The 20,009-nt window shown below is 40.2% G+C and overlaps 1 protein-coding gene across 1 annotated transcript in view; it reads left to right on the top strand.

Moving 5' to 3' along the window:
• The window catches only part of CngA (Cyclic nucleotide-gated ion channel subunit A), a 98,545-nt gene that overhangs the window by 41,208 nt on the left and 37,328 nt on the right, over positions 1–20,009 (top strand). Inside the window, exons 10-12 of the mRNA XM_070087095.1 lie at positions 168–290; positions 12,162–12,294; positions 12,610–12,784. Of these exons, the coding sequence (XP_069943196.1) occupies positions 168–290; positions 12,162–12,294; positions 12,610–12,784 (431 nt within the window). The remainder of the gene's footprint in view (positions 1–167; positions 291–12,161; positions 12,295–12,609; positions 12,785–20,009) is intronic.

The following is a 20,009-nucleotide window of genomic DNA, read 5'->3' as shown; positions in this document are numbered from 1 at the left end:
GAGATAGTTAAAATGACCACAGTAACAGTAAGGCTAATTTGTGTAAGTACTACAGAAGTAGGTAATTTGAGTATTTAAACTACCAGCATATCAAGTTTGTGTTGTATGTACAACAGAATTCAGTTATTGCCATTAACAAACACTAACCCTTATGTTGGGTGTTGCAGGTCTCCATCCTGAACATTGCAGGCAACAAGACAGGAAACAGAAGAACAGCGAACGTGCGCAGTGTTGGTTATTCTGACCTCTTCTGTCTTTCTAAAGATGACCTCTGGGATGCCCTTACCGAGGTCAGAACTTGTTCACTCACGATTATATTTTTTTTTTTTTATGAGACCCAAAAAAAGTAAACACATTCACCATCAAATTAACGTACCAAAAATGCACTTTGGGTTTTCCATTTTCAGCTTTATTTATGCCCCCAATACCCATCCTAGGGTGGCAGTTTTTTGTTACTTAAATGAGTTAAGTAGTAATTACATTTTTATTCGGTTATGAAAAATAGCATCGAGTTCATTTTTATTCACTAGGAAATACAACGATGAGTTTTGTACTCGGTCCTGAATTCTGTTTTATAAGTTTTACAACGTTAATATGTGGTTATGATTTATTTACAATACAAAACATTTTGGTTGTATTTAGGTATATGACAGTTGTGAGTTATTTACGAAAGGATAAAAGTATTTTTCCATTATGGTAATACGCTACTTATACATTTCTTAAAGTTTTGTGAGCCAGTTCTCTAAATTAATTAATTTTCTTGCATTAAAGCACATAACAATGCAGGATGTGACAGCAGTTTCCATTGTAAAGTTTAACTTTTGTTAGGTTTACTTCAGCTGACAATGTAAACTCCTAGTCGAAGCCAGGCAATAGTAAACATCAAAGAAAATGTCTGCTAACTTTGATAAGAGAAAGCTAAAAAAATAAAAATTCAAATTCAAATTCAAAGTTCATTCTCTATAAGGATTACAATGCTGAGTTTACAGAATTTGGTTATTGTGTGGTTTACATGTAGTAAAATAATAATTACAGAGTGTACCACTAGAACACCTAGCATGGCTAGGCATTTCGGGCAGACTTAAATTAAATCTTAAGTTTAAAATATTACAAAATTATGAGGTAAATTGGTATTATGGCTAAGTGACTAAATACTAGTTTGTGAGTTTAGCAATGTGAATGCTTTTGTTTTGGCACCATACATAGTTTCAGTATTGGAGTATCACAGGCCAACTTATGACTAGTTAAGATTCATTATTTTGAGATTGAGATTGATATTTCTGTTTATGGTCAAATGGGTGAGTGAGTGTAAGTGTTAACCACCAGGTGGTATTCGTGTAATTAGTTGACAGGGTGTATCAGGGAGATAAGATGTTTTCTGATGGCAGTTTTGAAGGTGATGAATGTGTCTGCAGTTTTAGAATTTTCAGGTAGGGTGTTCCAGATTTTAGGGCCTTTGACATACATTGAATTTTTGTAAAGGTTTAGTCTGACACGGGGAATGTCATAGAGATGTTTGTGTCTGGTGTTGTGCCTGTGGGTTCTGTCGCAACTATCAAGAAAGCGTTTTAGGTCAAGGTTAATATTGGAATTTAAGGTCCTGTAGATGTAGATTGCACAGTAGTAAGTGTGGATGTACTGAACAGGGAGTAAGTTTAGATCTATGAAGAGTGGGGGGGGGGGTGTTGCCAGGGATGGGATTTAGTGATTATTCTTACTGCGGCTTTTTGTTAGGTTATTATTGGCTCTAGGTGTGTTGCTGCAGTTGAACCCCAAGCACAGATAGCATAGGTGAGGTATGGATATATAAGTGAATGGTATAGTGTGAGAAGGGCAGTTTGCGGCACGTAGTATCGTATCTTGGAGAGGATCCCAACCGTTTTGGATACTTTTTTGGTTATGTGTTGGATATGGGTGCTGAAGTTCAGGTTGTTGTCGAGGTATAGGCCTAGGAATTTGCCCTCATTATGCCTGGCAATTAGAGTGTTGTCGATCTTAATGTTAATTTGCGCATCTCCTGCTCTGCTACCAAACATAATGTAGTAGGTTTTGTCAGCGTTAAGCGTAAGTTTATTGGCTGTCATCCAAGTCGATATTTTGCTCAGCTCCTCATTAACAATGGTGTTGAGGGTGGCAAGATTAGGGTGAGAGATGACATAAGTCGTGTCGTCAGCAAAGAGAAAGGGGTTCAGGTGTTGAGATACGTTTGGAAGATCATTGATGTATATGAGGAAGAGCAGGGGACCAAGGACACTTCCCTGCGGAACTCCAGTATCAAGTGGCTGTGTTGTTGATGCTGTGTCTTTAATGGTGACATACGGATACCTATTAGTAAGGTAAGATTTGAAATATGCAAGCGCATGGCCTCTTATACCATAATGGTCAAGTTTGTGGAGTAGGATGCCGTGGTCTACTGTGTCAAAAGCTTTTCTTAGGTCAATAAAAATTCCTAGTGGATATTCCTTATTTTCCAATGCTGTGTAAAGCAGATCTAGCATTTTTATGATTGCATCGTTAGTGCTTTTATTTTTCCTGAATCCAAATTGGCAGGGGTTGAGTATGTTTTGTGCCGTTATAAATGAATATAGTCTCCTGTGCACGAGTATCTCAAAGATTTTGGATAGCAATGGTAAGTTTGATATTGGCCTATAGTTGTTTAAATCTGTAGGGTCACCACCTTTATGTATTGGTGTAATCCTTGCCGTCTTGAGTAGTTTCCGGAAGGTGCTAGTTTCTAGTGACTTGTTAAAAAGTAATGAGATAGCATGCGAGAGGACATGGGCCACTCTCTTGTACAATAATGGTGGGATATGAGACAGATTCCCTGAGTTATTTTTAAGTGACTTTATAATCTCAGTGACTTCCATGGGCTCAATTGGAGCAAGATAGAAGGAATTTGGGAAATTCCCATCTAGGTAGTCCCCGGCATGGGCATTGGTGCGTGGGATTTTATTGGCGAGATTAGAACCTATGGTTGAGAAGAAGTCGTTTATCTTGTTAGCTGTGTCAGTTGGATGCAGTGGTGTTTCATTAGGTTTAGTTAGGGCAATATTCTTGTTTTTTTTCAGTTTGTGGGTCCCTAGAATTTGAGAGAGTGTTTTCCAGGTCTTTTTTATATCTCCTCTTGTGTCAGTGAATCTACTGGAGTAGTATAGTTGTTTGGCTTTCTTTATTACTTTGGTGAGGACTGATGAATAGTGTTTAAGAATATCTTTGTGTATTAAGCCCTGCCTATATTGCTTTTCATATTGGTGTTTCTTATCAATGGATTTCAGAATGGTGCTGGTTAGCCATGGGCAACCAAGCCGTTTGTTTGTGATCTGTTTCGTTTTTATGGGACAATGTTTGTTGTATAGTCTAAGTAATTTGTTAAGAAAAATGTCTGTCCAGTCATCAATACCATTGGCCTTGGAGAATTCTGTAGGCCAGTCAACAGTCTCTAGGTCAGCTGTGAACTTCCTTATTGAGGCCTCATCATAGTCTAAATGAAACTTTGTTGTATTCAAGTGGTGGTTTACTAATGTTTGTCAAGAGGAAGGTAGGGTAGTGGTCTGTAGTGCTATCTGTGATTATCCCTGATTTAAGGGGGGCTAGTATATTGGTCCATATGTGGTCTATTATGGTTGCACTTGTTTCAGTGAGCCTGGTTGGTTTAGTTATTGTTGGTATGAGAAGTGTGTTGTTCATATTGTTGATGAAATCAGTTACAGGCTGTTCATCTAGTAGGCCAAGGTTGATGTTAGTCTCCAGCTAAGAGAAGGTGGTGCTTATTCATTTGTCTGTTTGTTATTAGTGCCTTTAGTTTCTCACTGAAATTTGGGATGTTTGTGTGGGGTATCCGGTAAATGGCACTGATTGTTATAGGCGTCTTAAGGTTTTTTACAGTAAAATTAGCAAAAATGTATTCTCCATATTCATCACTAAAGCAATTGGTGCTGATACAAGATAATTGGTTAGAGTAATAGATTGCAATACCACCCCCAACTTGGTATGGTCTGCAGTTGTGGATTGCTGTGTATCCTGGTAGAGGGTAGATATCTATTGTGTCCTGCTTAAGCCAGGTCTCAGTAAGAATAATGCAGGAGAAGGGTGTCTTTAGTGATTCAAGGAGTGCCAGGAGGTCATCATAGTGTTTGCTTAAGGACCTAATGTTGTAGTTAAGTACTGATAAACTTTTAGCATTGTTTAGGATAGTGCTGGCTTGTGATGCTGTGTAGTAAAGGCAGTTACTTTCCAATAGGTTTTGATTGTGTGTCAGATTATGGAGGCTTAGATCAGGGTCGACGTGATCAATCATTTTCTAGGTTTAAATTATGGTTATTTATATCCTGAGTTGTGGGTTGAGTTTTAGTACTGATATCTGTAGTGGTAGGAAGTTTGGACAAGTATATAGCTATAGCATTTTGGTCATGTAGAGTATAGTCACTAATACACATAATGGAGTTGGTGTTGTCTATGTGTTGTGCTGGAATGAGCTAAAGTACAACTAGGTATAAACTAATAATATAAAAATACAAATTAAAAATAACACAAGACTCTCACTTGTAATTGCACTAAGGTCTAATGTAATGACTTTGGTATAGTCTATGTATTGAGCTAGAATGAGCTATAGTACAACTGAGTTTAATCTAATGATATAAAAAAGGCACAAGACTCTCAATTGTAATTGCACTAAGGTGTTATATAAGTTGTTTATAAGAATTAGAGTATAACTAGATTTAAATTGACTAGATAAAATATGCAAGTTAAGGTAGCAAAATAATAAAAAAAGTAGAAAAAAAATATTAGGTAGTTGGTACTAGTTAGCAAAAGATAGTTAAGGGCCTTGAACAATAATATAATTGAAATATACACTAATTGCACACACAATATAGTCACTAAGATATGAAAACAATCTTAGAATAGGACTTATAATATAAACTTATAATATAAAAATACAAATTGAAATGGTACTTGTAATTGCACTAGGGTCTGGTATAGGTTGTTGACAAAATCAAGAGTATAACTAGATTTAAATTGACAAAATAAAATTCACAAATTAAAGTACCAAAAGAATAATAAGTAAAAAATAACAATGGCAATGTCTTGGTTATAATATGATAGTAAGATGGTAGACAGGTACACAGGTACTGAGGCACACAAGTGCACAGGTACAAAGGATAATATAAAGGTTGGAGTTGAATATACAAACTTGGAAATTTGGCAACAAAATGTTATGGGAAGTATAAAATAATGATTAATGTACAAAAGTAAATTTGACTGGTAGTAAATACGTGTATGTTTGTATCTCCTGATTTTGTTGGATGTGACAAAGATACGAGTAAACCTTCTATTAAAGAGTAAAAGAGAGGAGAGTAAGTGACTGGTAGTAAGTGTGATGGATGCCAGAGTATTGGTATTTTCATGATCGTAACAATATCTGAAAATTCCACTCCCAGAAGACTTTGTCCGTTGTTGCCGAATCAAGTGGAGGATTTTGCCTCGTATTTCTATTGTCTGTTATACAGAGGTCCCTTAAATCGATGGTTCACTGGAATAGAATTACCCTACTTTATCTTCCCTCGTCACTGACGGCCCCGCCTTTGACACAGACTTTGTCAGCAATATATTTATTACATCAGCTTTGATTATACTTCCTTTAGCACTCTTCACCGCCCTTACTAACTCTACCTCTGTTATATTTTTCACCCTCGTTGATCTCCGACCAAGCATAGCGCACCCAGCCCTGCAGCGCTGTATGACCCTTATGGTTATGGTTTAAGTGCTTAGTTATAATAATAATAGTAATAATAATAATAATAATATAGAAAGCTTCTGGTTATGCAGAGAAATTTCTTGCAGTCTTAAAATTAAATCATTACTGGACGTTTATATAATTAAGTTGGTTTTCATGATGCATATGTTTACATTCTTTAATATTAATTAACTCTTTAGTTTATTATCATGAAATTTTTGGATTTTTTAAAATGTTTATATTCATTATTGCATAAGTTGAAATGATGATAGAACATATGACTGTTAATATATGGATAAATTTTTGATGCTGCTGACAGACTGAACTTTAACATAGTTTGTACAGAATTTAAGTCATGCAGAGATACTATTTAACTACATTTTTAAAGATAAGATAAGATTTCGTTCGGATTTTTAACCCCGGAGGGTTAGCCACCCAGGATAACCCAAGAAAGTCAGTGCGTCATCAAGGACTGTCTAACTTATTTCCATTGGGGTCCTTAATCTTGTCCCCCAGGATGCGACCCACACCAGTCGACTAACACCCAGGTACCTATTTGCTGCTAGGTGAACAGGACAACAGGTGTAAGGAAACGTGTCGAAATGTTTCCACCCGCCGGGAATCGAACCCGGGCCCTCCGTGTGTGAAGCAGGAGCTTTAGCCACCAGGCCACCGGGCCACCCAAGAAGGTAGTAAGATTGGGAACTTTTTGCATTTTCTGGGAGATCAAAATTTTAGAACCATTTATTCGCATGGAGTTCATAGGTTGAGTTGAATACTTGGTTTGTCAGAGGTACTTGTTTCTTGTAAAAAGTTTATGATCTTCTGCAGCTCTTCGGAAAGAGTATCCTATACACCATGCACAGTAGTAGGTGCAGGGCCGGATTAAGAAGTCTCCGGGCCCTAGGCTATTCAGATTGGCGGGGCCCCTTTGAGTTACGGGTAAGAGAAGCGACCCCTTCCAGCTTGGGGGGGGGGTCGGTGTGAGCCTGTTTAAGGTCTAATTAAATACATTCTGACTATTTAGATTAAATTTAATAGGGAAAGTACATCAAGACAACCAAAACCATTTACCAACAGCCATTATAACTATCTTGTTAAATCATGCATTTTAAAGAGAATAAACTCAAGACAGCATAGCATTACTAGATTAGGCTATTCAAGTAGTGACATCATGTACCTATTATATTCAGCATAACCACTACAGCACTGTTATTCCCTTTATAAATCACTGACCATTATTGTTATCATTGCATCATGCATAACACTATCAAATCATATAAACTCAAGAAAGTAAAGAATTGTTTATACTCACAGGCACTTCTTAAATAAACTTTTTTCTGGATTTCATATTGGCAAAATCATCAATTATATTCTGAAAATCAATATTTCTTGTTAGATCAGACTCACTGGTCAACAAGGCTAGGTTACACAATTTGTCTTGGCTCATTGTTGAACGGAGCTGGTTTTTCACTCTTTTCAAAACAGAAAATGAACGTTCTCCTTCACAGTTAGTAGCTGGAAGTGTTAGGTAAAGGCGATACACTATGTCAACATTAGGGAAGGTTTCTGAGATACCTGCATTTCTTAAATGTTTCAAAGCAGCTGAGGGTGCACATTTTTCAGGTGGAGCTTTAATCTGATTCATATACCCAGAAAAATGAACTATTTCTTCAACAAATGTGTCCTGAACATCTGCTGAAAGGTGTTGTTGCAACTTTAATGCAGCTTCTCTCAATTCTGCATCTGGCATAGTGGTAATTTTGAACAGAAATCCAAACTTGTCATTGAGATTCTGGTAGATTTCTTTTCTTTTCACCAATTCTGTAATCAGTGAATCCAGAATGACGAAGTATGTAGCTGTCTTACATTTCTGCCTTGGCAGCAACACAATTTCATTGTCTGGCTCTTCAAAATTGTGTTTCCTCTTCCTTGACCGCTGATGATCAGCCCGGTAACTGTAGTCTTTCACCAGCAGTTTAGCTTTCTCTTCAAACATTTCAAAAGCTTCATCATTGCGAAGTGAGCTTACAAATTCCACTAAGCCTGCATAGAGGTTAGCACAAGTAGCCATTTCAATTTCAATTTTCTGAAGTGTCTTGTTCGTGGCGTTCCAGTATACAGTCCCAAAGCACACAGAGTAAGGCCAATTCAAAATCTTCCAATTTTGATGCTAAGCTGGCTGCTTCGCTTCTTGTAGTTGCTGTCTGGTCTTCATCCTCTGCTATTTGGATCAAAGCAGAACGTATTTCAGCAAAGCTGTCTTTCAAAGCATGTGTTGCATCATGCTGCACTGACCACCTTGTTGTTGATAATGATTTGATGACATCTCCATGAATGGTTGACTTGAGTATACTCCACCGATGCGTTGAAGCAGAGAAAAAATTAGAGTGCTTGTAAAAGTCCAAAAAATGAAACTGCAGTGACACAACACTCCGCAGCACATGACCCAACAAGATTAAGAGAATGTGCTGAGCAGGGCACATATTCAGCAAGTGGGTTGATTTGCTTGATACGAGCTTGCAATCCATTATATTTACCCTACATGTTACTTGCATTGTCGTAGCTCTGGCCACGGCAATCCATAATAGAGAGATCATGTTCAAGCAGAGTATCCAGTACTACATTCATCATTGTTTCTCCATCCATGGTGGCCCAGTGACCTGGTGGCTAAAGCTCCCGCTTCACACACGGAGGGCCCGGGTTCGATTCCCGGCGGGTGGAAACATTTCGACACGTTTCCTTACACCTGTTGTCCTGTTCACCTAGCAGCAAATAGGTACCTGGGTGTTAGTCGACTGGTGTGGGTCGCATCCTGGGGAACAAGATTAAGGACCCCAATGGAAATAAGTTAGACAGTCCTCGATGACGCACTGACTTTCTTGGGTTATCCTGGGTGGCTAACCCTCCAGGGTTAAAAATCCAAACGAAATCTTATCTTATCTTATCTTATCTTAAAGTGCTCTACAGGCTTACCACTGGAGTCGACAAAGCGAACAATGAATGTCAATTGATCTGTATGTGAAATATCTGGTGTTGAATCTACACTTATTGCAAAGTATTTTGCAGTTTTCACAGCTGCTATGATGTTATTGAGGACCTTCTTAGTCATCAGTTCAATAAATTCATTGCATATAGTAGATGACATGTAAGATACAGTGCCTCTTCCTGCATTCCCAAGGCGTGACACATGATTTGCTAAGAATGGATCGAATTGTGCTAACAGTTCTATGATCCCAATGGAAATAAGTCACTCTGTCTGACTTTTTTGGGTTATCCTAGGTTCTTTACACATATGCTGCTATGTATGATAATTCTATGTAACTGTATTTGTGTATACCTGAATAAACTTACTTACTTACTTATCCCTAGGAAATTGCCATTGTTTTCCGAACCAAAAACCTCATTTTCTCCACGGAAAGCAAGTCCTCTTAGAGCTAAGAATTTTACAACAGCAACAACTCTTTCTAGAACTTTTCTCCAATAAGTGCGCTCTTTTTCAGTTTGATTTTCCAAATGAGAATCCAATAAGCCTTTTTCTGTGCACGAAATACACTGGCTAAAATGCAGCTCCTGTGAGTGGTTCTGTTTTTATGTTCCTCGAAACGCTTGGAATTTTTCCAGTCATTGAACCCCTGTGTGAAGGTATTTTCTTTGGTAGAAAATAGCTTGCATGCTGAACAGTACACTTTTCCTGAGCTTTCAGAGTATACCATCCATGATCTTTTCACAGTTTCTGAATTTGCAAGCTTCCTATAAAACATAGATGACTTTAAACAACGACGACTTCCATCATCATAAATGAAAGCATTATGTAGAGAATCTGGGATTACATTTGGCCATGAGGCAGGATCTTTTAAGACAAATCCTGTGGATGAAATGTCCGTCGAGACATTGAGAGGAGACACAAAAGAAGTAGATACTGGCTGAGAAATAATGAAGGGGAGGGCTTCCTGTATGATCTGACGTATCTGCAGATTCAACTGTACTGGTCTGTGATCTTTCTGCAGCTTCCTACATCTTTTTTTTTCTGTTCTTCTTCTTGAATTTTCTTCTTTTCTGTGACCCACTCGCATAAGAACGTCCAACATCACGTTCACGAGATGCCATAATGAGGATGTATCACTGTCTGTAATCATGCAAATACAAATTTTGCATTATCAATTATTATTAATTTTTTAATTATTATTTTTTTAATTATTATTAATTTTTTTGTCAATTGGGGGGATATGACCCTTGTAGCCCCCTTTCCTCTGGCTGCGCATCTAAAAATTCAAAACGTTACCAGAAAGGAGTCATATACAGAACTTTTACCATAGATTAGGTTAGTGATTTGGGCTACGAATATTTTACTAATTCATCCTCCTTGATCTCCAATTTACTTAAACAGAAATTATACTGAGTCCAAGAACAATGCACAATGGTATTTATATTACCATTTTCATAACTAAACTAATTATTATGTTTTGCATGATATATGGCCTACCACCATAGATAAGGGCATGAGAATTAAAGAATGCATGGACAATTTTCAGTTTCACCCAACCAACGATTTTCTGACGTGGCTTATGTGTTTCTGGGGAAATATGTAGTAAATTAATTGATGTTCTACATCACTTCCGTCGCAACTTGAAAACTAAGGATTTGCGACGGAAGTGATGTAGAACATCAATCAATTGATATCTGTTATTGAAATGATAAAGACTTAAAGACAGGACAAAGTGCTTTTAAAACCTACAAACGGAAGTCAGTTTGCTTTTTTAGGTTTTTCTTTATAGTATTTTTACCAAAAATACGTCTTTACTGGTCAAGTAACCCTATCAGGTACCTCCCTTAATATTTAGAGGCGAAAACAATCATTTATCCATACACATCAATGTCTATCAACAACACTTCAGTTAATTTGTCACAGTACAAGTCTAGATAACGTGTAATTACTACAGAAAATTGGAGAGGAATCTCCCATACTCACCCATTAGCGGGAAAACACAGCTGTTCTGATGTAAACAAAGGCGTGTTGAGTGTTGCCATCTATGGTTAGGTTTATTTATTTTTATTTTATTTTATTTCATTATTTTTGTTTAGATTAATTTTTAAAAAACAATTTTACTCTCCAAACACTTGAACTTTTTAGGTAGGGACCCCTTTGCACTTGCACCATGTGCACCTGAACCCCTTGGACCGTGGGGCCCCCAAATGCGCGGGGCCCTAGGCAAATGCCTAGTTTGCCTATGCGGTAATCCGGCCCTGAGTAGGTGTGAATGTTTTGTAAGGCGAGTAAGTTAAGACTTTTGCCTCCCGCTATTTAAGAGTGTTGTCTGAAACCTGATTGGGTGTTTATTCTAATAGCTTATTTTTATTGGGTAACAATAGCTTGTAGGTGATTTGCTGTTGTAGATCCTCAAACAAATTACCATACGTGAGGTAGAGATAGATTAGTGAGTAGTACAGCGATTTTTGATAGAATATCCACAGTTGGGAAATTTTCTTAGATGTGTTGCATGTGAATGTTAAATTTCAGATTTAGGACAAGGTGTATAACTAAGAGTTTCCTTGTCTTACTATGTGAGAAATATTTTTTATGATCAAGTATTTTTAACTTTGTTCCTGCCCCTCAAGGGAGATTCTTTGATGCTGGTGAGGGGCTCTTGATCTATGGAATTGGATCTGTGCTCCAGTTCGCTGAATTAAGCCTGAATACCTTCCATACCCCCCACACAGGCACTGTATAATCCTATGGGTTTAGCGCTTCCCCATGATTATTATTATAATAATATAATTAATTTTTGTTCCCGAACAACATATAGGTCTCGTCAGTATTGAAAGTAATTTTGTTGGTTGTGATGAGCTCCTCCTCAGCTATACTGTTGAGGACAACTGGATCGGGATTAGATATGACGAATGAATTAAATATGACTAAGGTATGGAGGTGAGAAGAGAGGAAGTGGAGAAGGGAAGTAAGGAGAGGAGGAAGACAGGTAGGGAGGGAGGGAAGAAAGGAAAGACGGAAGCTTTAATAACCTGTCGTTTATACCTGGAGAGGGTTCCGGGGGTCAATGCCCCCACGGCCCGGTCTGTGACTAGGCCTCATGGTGGATCAGGGCCTGATCAACCAGGCTGTTACTGTTGGCCGCATGCAACCCGACGTGTGGGGAGAGGAGGACAATGCTGGGTATTACGTGTCAAAGGTTGCTGCAAGTGACATCATGCCTCAACTATTCCACTTATTACTGTCATTTATCATCGGTGAGTTGCATCCTTAGATTTTTGAGATGTTCATGAAAAATGGGGACTTGGGCTATTCTTGGTTGTTGCCAACGATAATTGCATATTTTTTTATTCGCCTCTGCTGCCTCTCAGTTGTGCTTTGTTGCCTCTAACATTCCTTGCAAAGTTATTTTAGTCATTCTTAACGGACTCTTTGCAGTACCCCGAGGCAAAGAAGTCTCTGATGGAGCGAGGTCGTCAGCTTCTCATGAAGGATGGTCTGCTGGACGAGGAGGGAATCAAGGCCGCTCAGGAGCAGCAGGAAACCATGGTAGAAAAAGTTAATCGCTTCGGTATGTGTTCAGGAGGTTCCAGCCTCTATGAATTCTATTATTGTATTTTTATTACAAAATTATTACATAAGTATTTTTACTAGAAAAAGCTTTTTCCTTGTGATTATTATTTTTATTATTTTGGAAATCTGAACCCGTTTAGGTCATTAAGCCCAAGTACTGTAGTGGTGGATTTTTATAATTGCATTCATGGGAGGGAATACGAAAGCTCGCAGGGGTCATGAAACGCCTGGGAAAATGGGAGGAAATCCTGGTGATTCAAGAGCCCCTCACTAGCATCAAGGCACCCCTCTAACATAGTGTCATCTCCCTCAGAGAGTGCCATTGACACGCTCAACACCCGGCTGGCCCGCCTTCTGGCGGAGTACTCCAGCGCGCAGCAAAAGGTGAAGCAGAGACTGACCAGACTGGAGAGACGGCTTGACTTCGACTCGGAGCTGACGAACCCAGCCTCGCCCCACCTCAGCCCACACTACCCTGCCTCTCCAAGGTAACATGCTGAGACGACTACCATGGTATCTAGTTTAGCTAGATGGTAAGACACTCCCGTTCACCATTCATCTGTAAATGCTGCACAAGTGACACAGTGAAGCATTTATTAAACCCTTCGGGGGGTCGAACAGCTGGGAAATTGATCCATCGGATAAGGGGGCAAAGCAGGAATTGTGGGTAGTGTAATTTTTCGTACATTTACCCTTAGGTCCCTGATACAGGAACCCTGTTATTTTAATTAGGGAAAGTGCTGAACTAATAGGGGTCGTATAGTGCCTGGATAACTGGAGGCCCTCAGGTTCTGTCTAAGGATGGGGAGAAATTTAGTTCCCTGGATCAAGAGCCCCTTACCTTGAGGGATATAGGATCCTTTGAGACCCTGATACAGGAGCTGATGATTATCACTGACATCACTGAGAATTTGGCAGAAATTCTGCATGGCTGTTGCAAACAAGAGGGTATATATTATTTTCTGTCATGTCAGTTCTGATACGAGTTTTTGATGGTTCAAACATCTAAACCTATTTGCCTATCCAGGGAATTTATTTTTGGCCACTTCAATTTCATTAGGAGGACTTCTAATGGCGATGCATGAACTGATACGGCATCTGCTTGAATATTCTTCATTTATAATTTGTATGATCTCGTATTCATAAATCTAATCCTCCAGGAAAGCAGATAAATGGGTTATGAGAGAAAAAAATTATAAGCCTTGTATATATATCAGTGTTCCAGTTGTTACAAAAATGTGCAATTAACACTTACAATTAATAAGGTGATATGTGGTGAAACTGGTATGGTGATATTATAAAGTTGCCGGTAAAAGACATGTATGCAATAATTGAAACAATAAGACAATGCTTTGTCACGAGTAGTTCCACTCATGGCGCAGCATTTTCATATTAAATGCCCCCGATGCGAAGTCCCTTACGTACCCAGTCCTTACTGTCATGACCTTACTGGCGTGGGTTTCAGCTCCCTCAGGATGGCCATAATGTATCAAGACCAAAATTAACACTGCCCTTTGAATTTGTCGTGCACGGTGACCCATAAATTTATCTCTTGCCTGGAAGTTAAGCAGGCAGATGGAGCTGTTGACTACGGGTGGGCAACGTACTTTATTGTTAAGGGGATAGAGGAACAATGGGAGGTTCATTACTAGCCCCACTGTAACTGGCTGGTCTTGCATCACTTTCCACTGTCTAGTGAGGCACTTGCTCCCTTGATTAGGGCCGAGTAGGCAGCAGTGCACTGGCATCATTTTGGTCCTGTGGCTGCCATTTAGCTATCTGTTGGTCACTCACGTATGCCCATATTTTAGTCCTGGAGTCGTTTTAGTATACAGGTAAGCCCTCCATTGTCGGACTCGGTGGATGGGAATAGAGAGTTGAAGACAATTAGTATAATTGTGTGCATATTATAGTGCTTCTTTTTATAATAATAATATGCATATTATTCATAAATATTGTATACCATCTTCAAAGATGCGATTCTCTACGCCAGTCCTCTTGTGCTGCAAGACAAATTCTATGTCCAATGCTATGTAAGTTTCTCACTTTCCTAACGTTAATAATAAGAAGTCTCCACAGTGGATTCCATTATCTCTTCCTGAATAATATGGCCCAAAAATCTGGTCAGTAATTGTTCTCCATTTTCCAGAAATTTCAACAGCAACTTATTCTTAAAGTTGATCCATTTGTTCATCTTGCAAGAGAACAACAAAAATGCCTAAGCAGTGTTGTCGTAGCTCCACACTGTGTAATTGGCAAGAAACTTAACAGTGAAGATCTTGCCTATTCCCAACACTGCCATAAGCTGTCATTCCCATGCAGATTGCCCTACCTGTGACTTTCCAGTTCATGGAGGTAAACCCTACACATGAGCTACAGTATATGTCTGAATTATGCTGGGACTCATCCTGCCTATTCCATCTCTTGTCCTACATCTCTTAAGAAACATGAAATCCTCCTCCTGAATGAGAAGGGCATATCGTACAGCCAGGCCATGGAGGAGTCAGCTGGTGTGTTAAAAGAAAAAAATAATTTGGCTGCAGTACTACAGTAGTGTGCATATTAAGTGGGTCAAAGATAATAAAAGACATTTGGAAAAATAATGTTTATTTGAACAATGCACGACTATGATAAGCAGATAATTGATTTAATAAGAGATATGACTACCCTTTGCTTTTATAAGCATTGCTACAAGCTTTGACAAAGAAGCGACCAATGTTGGACACATTTTGGCAAATTCTTCATCGTGGTACCTGATCCTAAGAACAGCAGCAATTAGCTTCTTCACAGCTGAAGTTCTGTTTCGCAATCCTGCGTTTGGTTATTGCCCATAGATTCTCAATTGGGATGAGGTCAGGAGAGTTTCCAGGTCAGTTCAGAACCCTTAGCCCATTCTCTTCGAAGAATGTCAGCATTTTTCTGGAAGTGTGGCGTGGAACAAGATCCTGCTAGAAAATGCCTTCTCCATCAAGAAAGTCTCTATCCACACTGGATTTGTCACTGTTCATCGTTCGCTCAACAATAACAAACCGTCTAGGGCCTTTAACAGTAAAACTATCCCAAAACATCTTAGATGGGTGTTTTGGCGCTTGTCGAATGTGTCCATTCCGAAGAGGTTCGCCTTTGCTCCGTCTCACTACCACTGATCTGTGCCTATGTACTTCAAAATGTGACACATCTGAAAATATAACTTTTCTCCATTCATCTGTCGTCCATCCCTTATGATCAAGTACCCACCGCTGCAGTTTTTTCTTCATAGCAGCAGTTAATTGTTTCATCACCAGTTTTCTGGCAACTTCAAGGAACCTTCGTTGAACAGTTGAAGAATCAACATTTACGCCTGCTGAAGCCAACTCTGTAGATCTTTGCTGGTTTTCTTGGGATCCTTCACACTATTTATGATAATCTTGTACTCGCCTAATTGTGGTTGCAGGGGGTCGATACTCAGCTCCTGGCCCCTTGTCATCATGAGGTGTTGTCTTGCATTTTCTTCAACATATTCCTTGATGAAACGCTCCACAATCACCAATGTCGTCAGCTCTCTTCAGAATCCGACCAACAGTTGACTTTGCAAGACTCAAATTTTTGGGGATCTGATACTCAAATCAGCATTTTTTTCTAAGAGCTACAATACTTGCATTCTTCCTAGGTGTAACATCCATCATGAATTTCAGCAGTAATCATGAACTGAAGAGAAAAATTTAGCAAAACCACAGTCACTCACAGAGCACACTTGCAGGAATGACCTTACAGAACAACAGCTGTTGTAGCACTGACGAGAGTTGCAGGGTAACACCACAGCTGGATGGTTTCCAGAAGTCGGTAGCAAATTCTTTTGAAAAGAAAAGAACACAAACTACATTAAGGTGATAAATGGTTTTGAAAACCAACAAGTTGAAGAACGAGACACTTGTGCAACATATGGGAATCTTTACTGAAGAAACGTTTCACCACACAGTGGCTTCATCAGTCCAATACAAAGCAGAAAGGTGTAAGGAGAGGAGTTTGAGGTAATCAGTCCCTCAGCCTGGAGTTGATGTGTTCAGTCCATCAATCTTGTAGAAAGTACAACATAGGGCCGGAGAAGTGGCTTATTTACTGTAGTCAGGTGAGTCGAAGCAGGAGGAGGCGGGATCACAGTGAAACTATCCGCTAGTGTAAATTTGTCTTCGTCCAACCTTTGGACGAAGACCTGCTTACACTAGTGTGTAAGTACTTGCACAGTGTCTCGATGGGCTACATCAAGTGGCTTCAAATTTTCTGTATAATTAGTGAACTCTTGTATATTTACTCTGTGCCCTGTTATCCCTAGTTTTGTACTCTCCTGTATGGTTATCCTATCATTGTCTGCTGAATTGTTAAAATTCTTAACCTCTTTCCAAATTCTCCTATCACTACTATAAGCATTGATCATTTCCATCTGCACTCACAGGCTACTGCTGTGTAAACAAATAGTTTCAAGTCCTGTAATGGTGTAGGGCATGAAGCTGTTTTTCCAAGTGTAATACAAGGATACATGCTGGATTTGACTAGCATTTGTATGACAGAGTTATATCCTTGTAGCCATCATCCATATTTCTTCTCTTCCTACTTTTATTGTAATCTTTCTCAAAGTGGATTACAATTTAAGAGCTTTGACTTCTATCATCCCGTCGTCCCTCCCACATTCAACTCTGGCTGTGTCGTCTCTTCAGTAAACATAAACTGTCTTTTTTTTTTCTGGGTACCTGGTCATTCCGGTGTCCAAGGCAATGAATTCGGAGACTCTTCTGCACAATCTGCAGCCCAGGATCTGTCCATCTCGTAGGCATATACCCTAACTATCCTAGAGTGTTGGTTTACCGGTAAGGGCATGGGTCCCATACCGTATCTGCACCACCGGCTTCGCCGAGGTTCCTCTTGGGAGTAGACAGTGGGATAAACGGTTCCTTTCATTTCTCCTGGGAGCTACCCCTTCATGTGTTGCCCTTTTTTTCTGCTTATGTAGTGGGACAGCGTTTACAAGTGCAGGATGTGATCCCTACACCGCAACAGTGTAGGAATTGCTGGCACTTTGCCACCTGGCAAAATATTGCAGGTCGGTAGCACACTGCTCTGTCTGTGGTGCTGCTGACCATAGCAATCCATCTTGCAGCCACCCTCCCTCTTGGTTTAACTGCAAGGAGGCGTACCCGGCCTTTCCTCGCCATTGTCCAGTTTTCTTAAGAGAAATCTGGAAATCAAATCTGGAGAGAGTTCCGGGGGTCAACGCCCCCGCGGCCCGGTCTGTGACCAGGCCTCCTGGTGGATCAGAGCCTGATCAACCAGGCTGTTGCTGCTGGCTGCACGCAAACCAACGTACGAGCCACAGCCCGGCTGGTCAGGAACCGACTTTAGGTGCTTGTCCAGTGCCAGCTTGAAGACTGCCAGGGGTCTGTTGGTAATCCCCCTTATGTATGCTGGGAGGCAGTTGAACAGTCTCGGGCCCCTGACACTTATTGGATGGTCTCTTAACATGCTAGTGACACCCCTGCTTTTCATTGGGGGGATGTTGCATCGTCTGCCAAGTCTTTTGCTTTCGTAGTGAGTGATTTTCGTGTGCAAGTTCGGTACTAGTCCCTCTAGGATTTTCCAGGTGTATATAATCATGTATCTCTCCCGCCTGCATTCCAGGGAATACAGGTTTAAGAACCTCAAGCGTTCTCAGTAATTGAGGTGTTTTATCTCCGTTATGCGCGCCGTGAAGGTTCTCTGTACATTTTCTAGGTCAGCAATTTCACCTGCCTTGAAAGGTGCTGTTAGTGTGCAGCAATATTCCAGCCTAGATAGAACAAGTGACCTGAAGAGTGTCATCATGGGCTTGGCCTCCCTAGTTTTGAAGGTTCTCATTATGCATCCTGTCATTTTTCTAGCAGATGCGATTGATACAATGTTATGGTCCTTGAAGATGAGATCCTCCGACATGATCACTCCCAGGTCTTCGACGTTGGTGTTTCGCTCTATTTTGTGGCCAGAATTTGTTTTGTACTCTGATGAAGATTTAATTTCCTCGTGTTTACCATATCTGAGTAATTGAAATTTCTCATCGTTGAACTTCATATTGTTTTCTGCAGCCCACTGAAAGATTTGGTTGATGTCCGCCTGGAGCCTTGCAGTGTCTGCAATGGAAGACACTGTCATGCAGATTCGGGTGTCATCTGCAAAGGAAGACACGGTGCTGTGGCTGACATCCTTGTCTATGTCGGATATGAGGATGAGGAACAAGATGGGAGCGAGTACTGTGCCTTGTGGAACAGAGCTTTTCACCGTAGCTGCCTCAGACTTTACTCTGTTGACGACTACTCTCTGTGTTCTGTTAGTGAGGAAATTATAGATCCATCGACCGACTTTTCCTGTTATTCCTTTAGCACGCATTTTGTGTGCTATTACGCCATGGTCACACTTGTCGAAGGCTTTTGCAAAGTCTGTATATATTACATCTGCATTCTTTTTGTCTTCTAGTGCATTTAGGACCTTGTCGTAGTGATCCAATAGTTGAGACAGACAGGAGCGACCTGTTCTAAACCCATGTTGCCCTGGGTTGTGTAACTGGTGGGTTTCTAGATGGGTGGTGATCTTGCTTCTTAGGACCCTTTCAAAGATTTTTATGATATGGGATGTTAGTGCTATTGGTCTGTAGTTCTTTGCTGTTGCTTTACTGCCCCCTTTGTAGAGTGGGGCTATGTCTTTTGTTTTTAGTAACTGTGGGACGACCCCCGTGTCCATACTCCCTCTCCATAGGATGGAAAAGGCTCGTGATAGGGGCTTCTTGCAGTTCTTGATGAACACGGAGTTCCATGAGTCTGGCCCTGGGGCAGAGTGCATGGGCATGTCATTTATCGCCTGTTCGAAGTCATTTGGCGTCAGGATAACATCGGATAGGCTTGTGTTAATAAAATTTTGTGGCTCTCATAAAAAATTCATTTTGATCTTCGACTCTCAGTCTGGTTAGCGGCTTGCTAAAAACTGAGTCATATTGGGACTTGAGTAGCTCACTCATTTCCTTGCTGTCATCTGTGTAGGACCCATCTTGTTTAAGTAGGGGCCCAATACTGGACGTTGTACCCGACTTTGATTTGGCATAGGAGAAGAAATACTTTGGGTTTCTTTCGATTTCATTTATGGCTTTTAGTTCTTCCCGCGATTCCTGACTCCTATAAGATTCCTTTAGCTTAAGTTCGATGCTTGCTATTTCTTTGACCAGTGTCTCCCTACGCATTTCAGATATATTGACCTCTTTTAGCCGCTCTGTTATTCTTTTCCGTCGCCTGTAAAGGGAGCGCCTGTCTCTTTCTATTTTACATCTACTCCTTCTTTTTCTTAGAGGAATAAGACTTGTGCATACATCGAGTGCCACCAAGTTAATCTGTTCTAGGCATAAGTTGGGGTCTGTGTTGCTTAGTATATCTTCCCAGCTTATATCGGTTAGGAGATGTGTTATCTTAAAGAGAAAGAGGGCTTCTCTTGTGCCATGGCAGTGTCCCATCTCTGCCTCCAAGGAGACTCCTATGGTTCACTTATTCCAAGGTCGTTAGACGGCCCCAGACTTCAGTGGTGCCTACTTCCACAATTGCCTCTCTAACTCTTCCTTTTGCAGTCAACTCATTGTCCAACCCTTTTACGGTTCTGGGCTCTGAGGTTTCAACCTCATCATCTCTTACTGTCCCTACTTCGCCTTCTCACTCACATTTTTCA

The sequence above is a fragment of the Cherax quadricarinatus genome, chromosome 20 (assembly GCF_038502225.1).
Source record: "Cherax quadricarinatus isolate ZL_2023a chromosome 20, ASM3850222v1, whole genome shotgun sequence".
NCBI classification, from domain to species: Eukaryota; Metazoa; Arthropoda; class Malacostraca; order Decapoda; family Parastacidae; genus Cherax; species Cherax quadricarinatus.
This window is presented reverse-complemented; position numbering and strand designations above follow the sequence as displayed.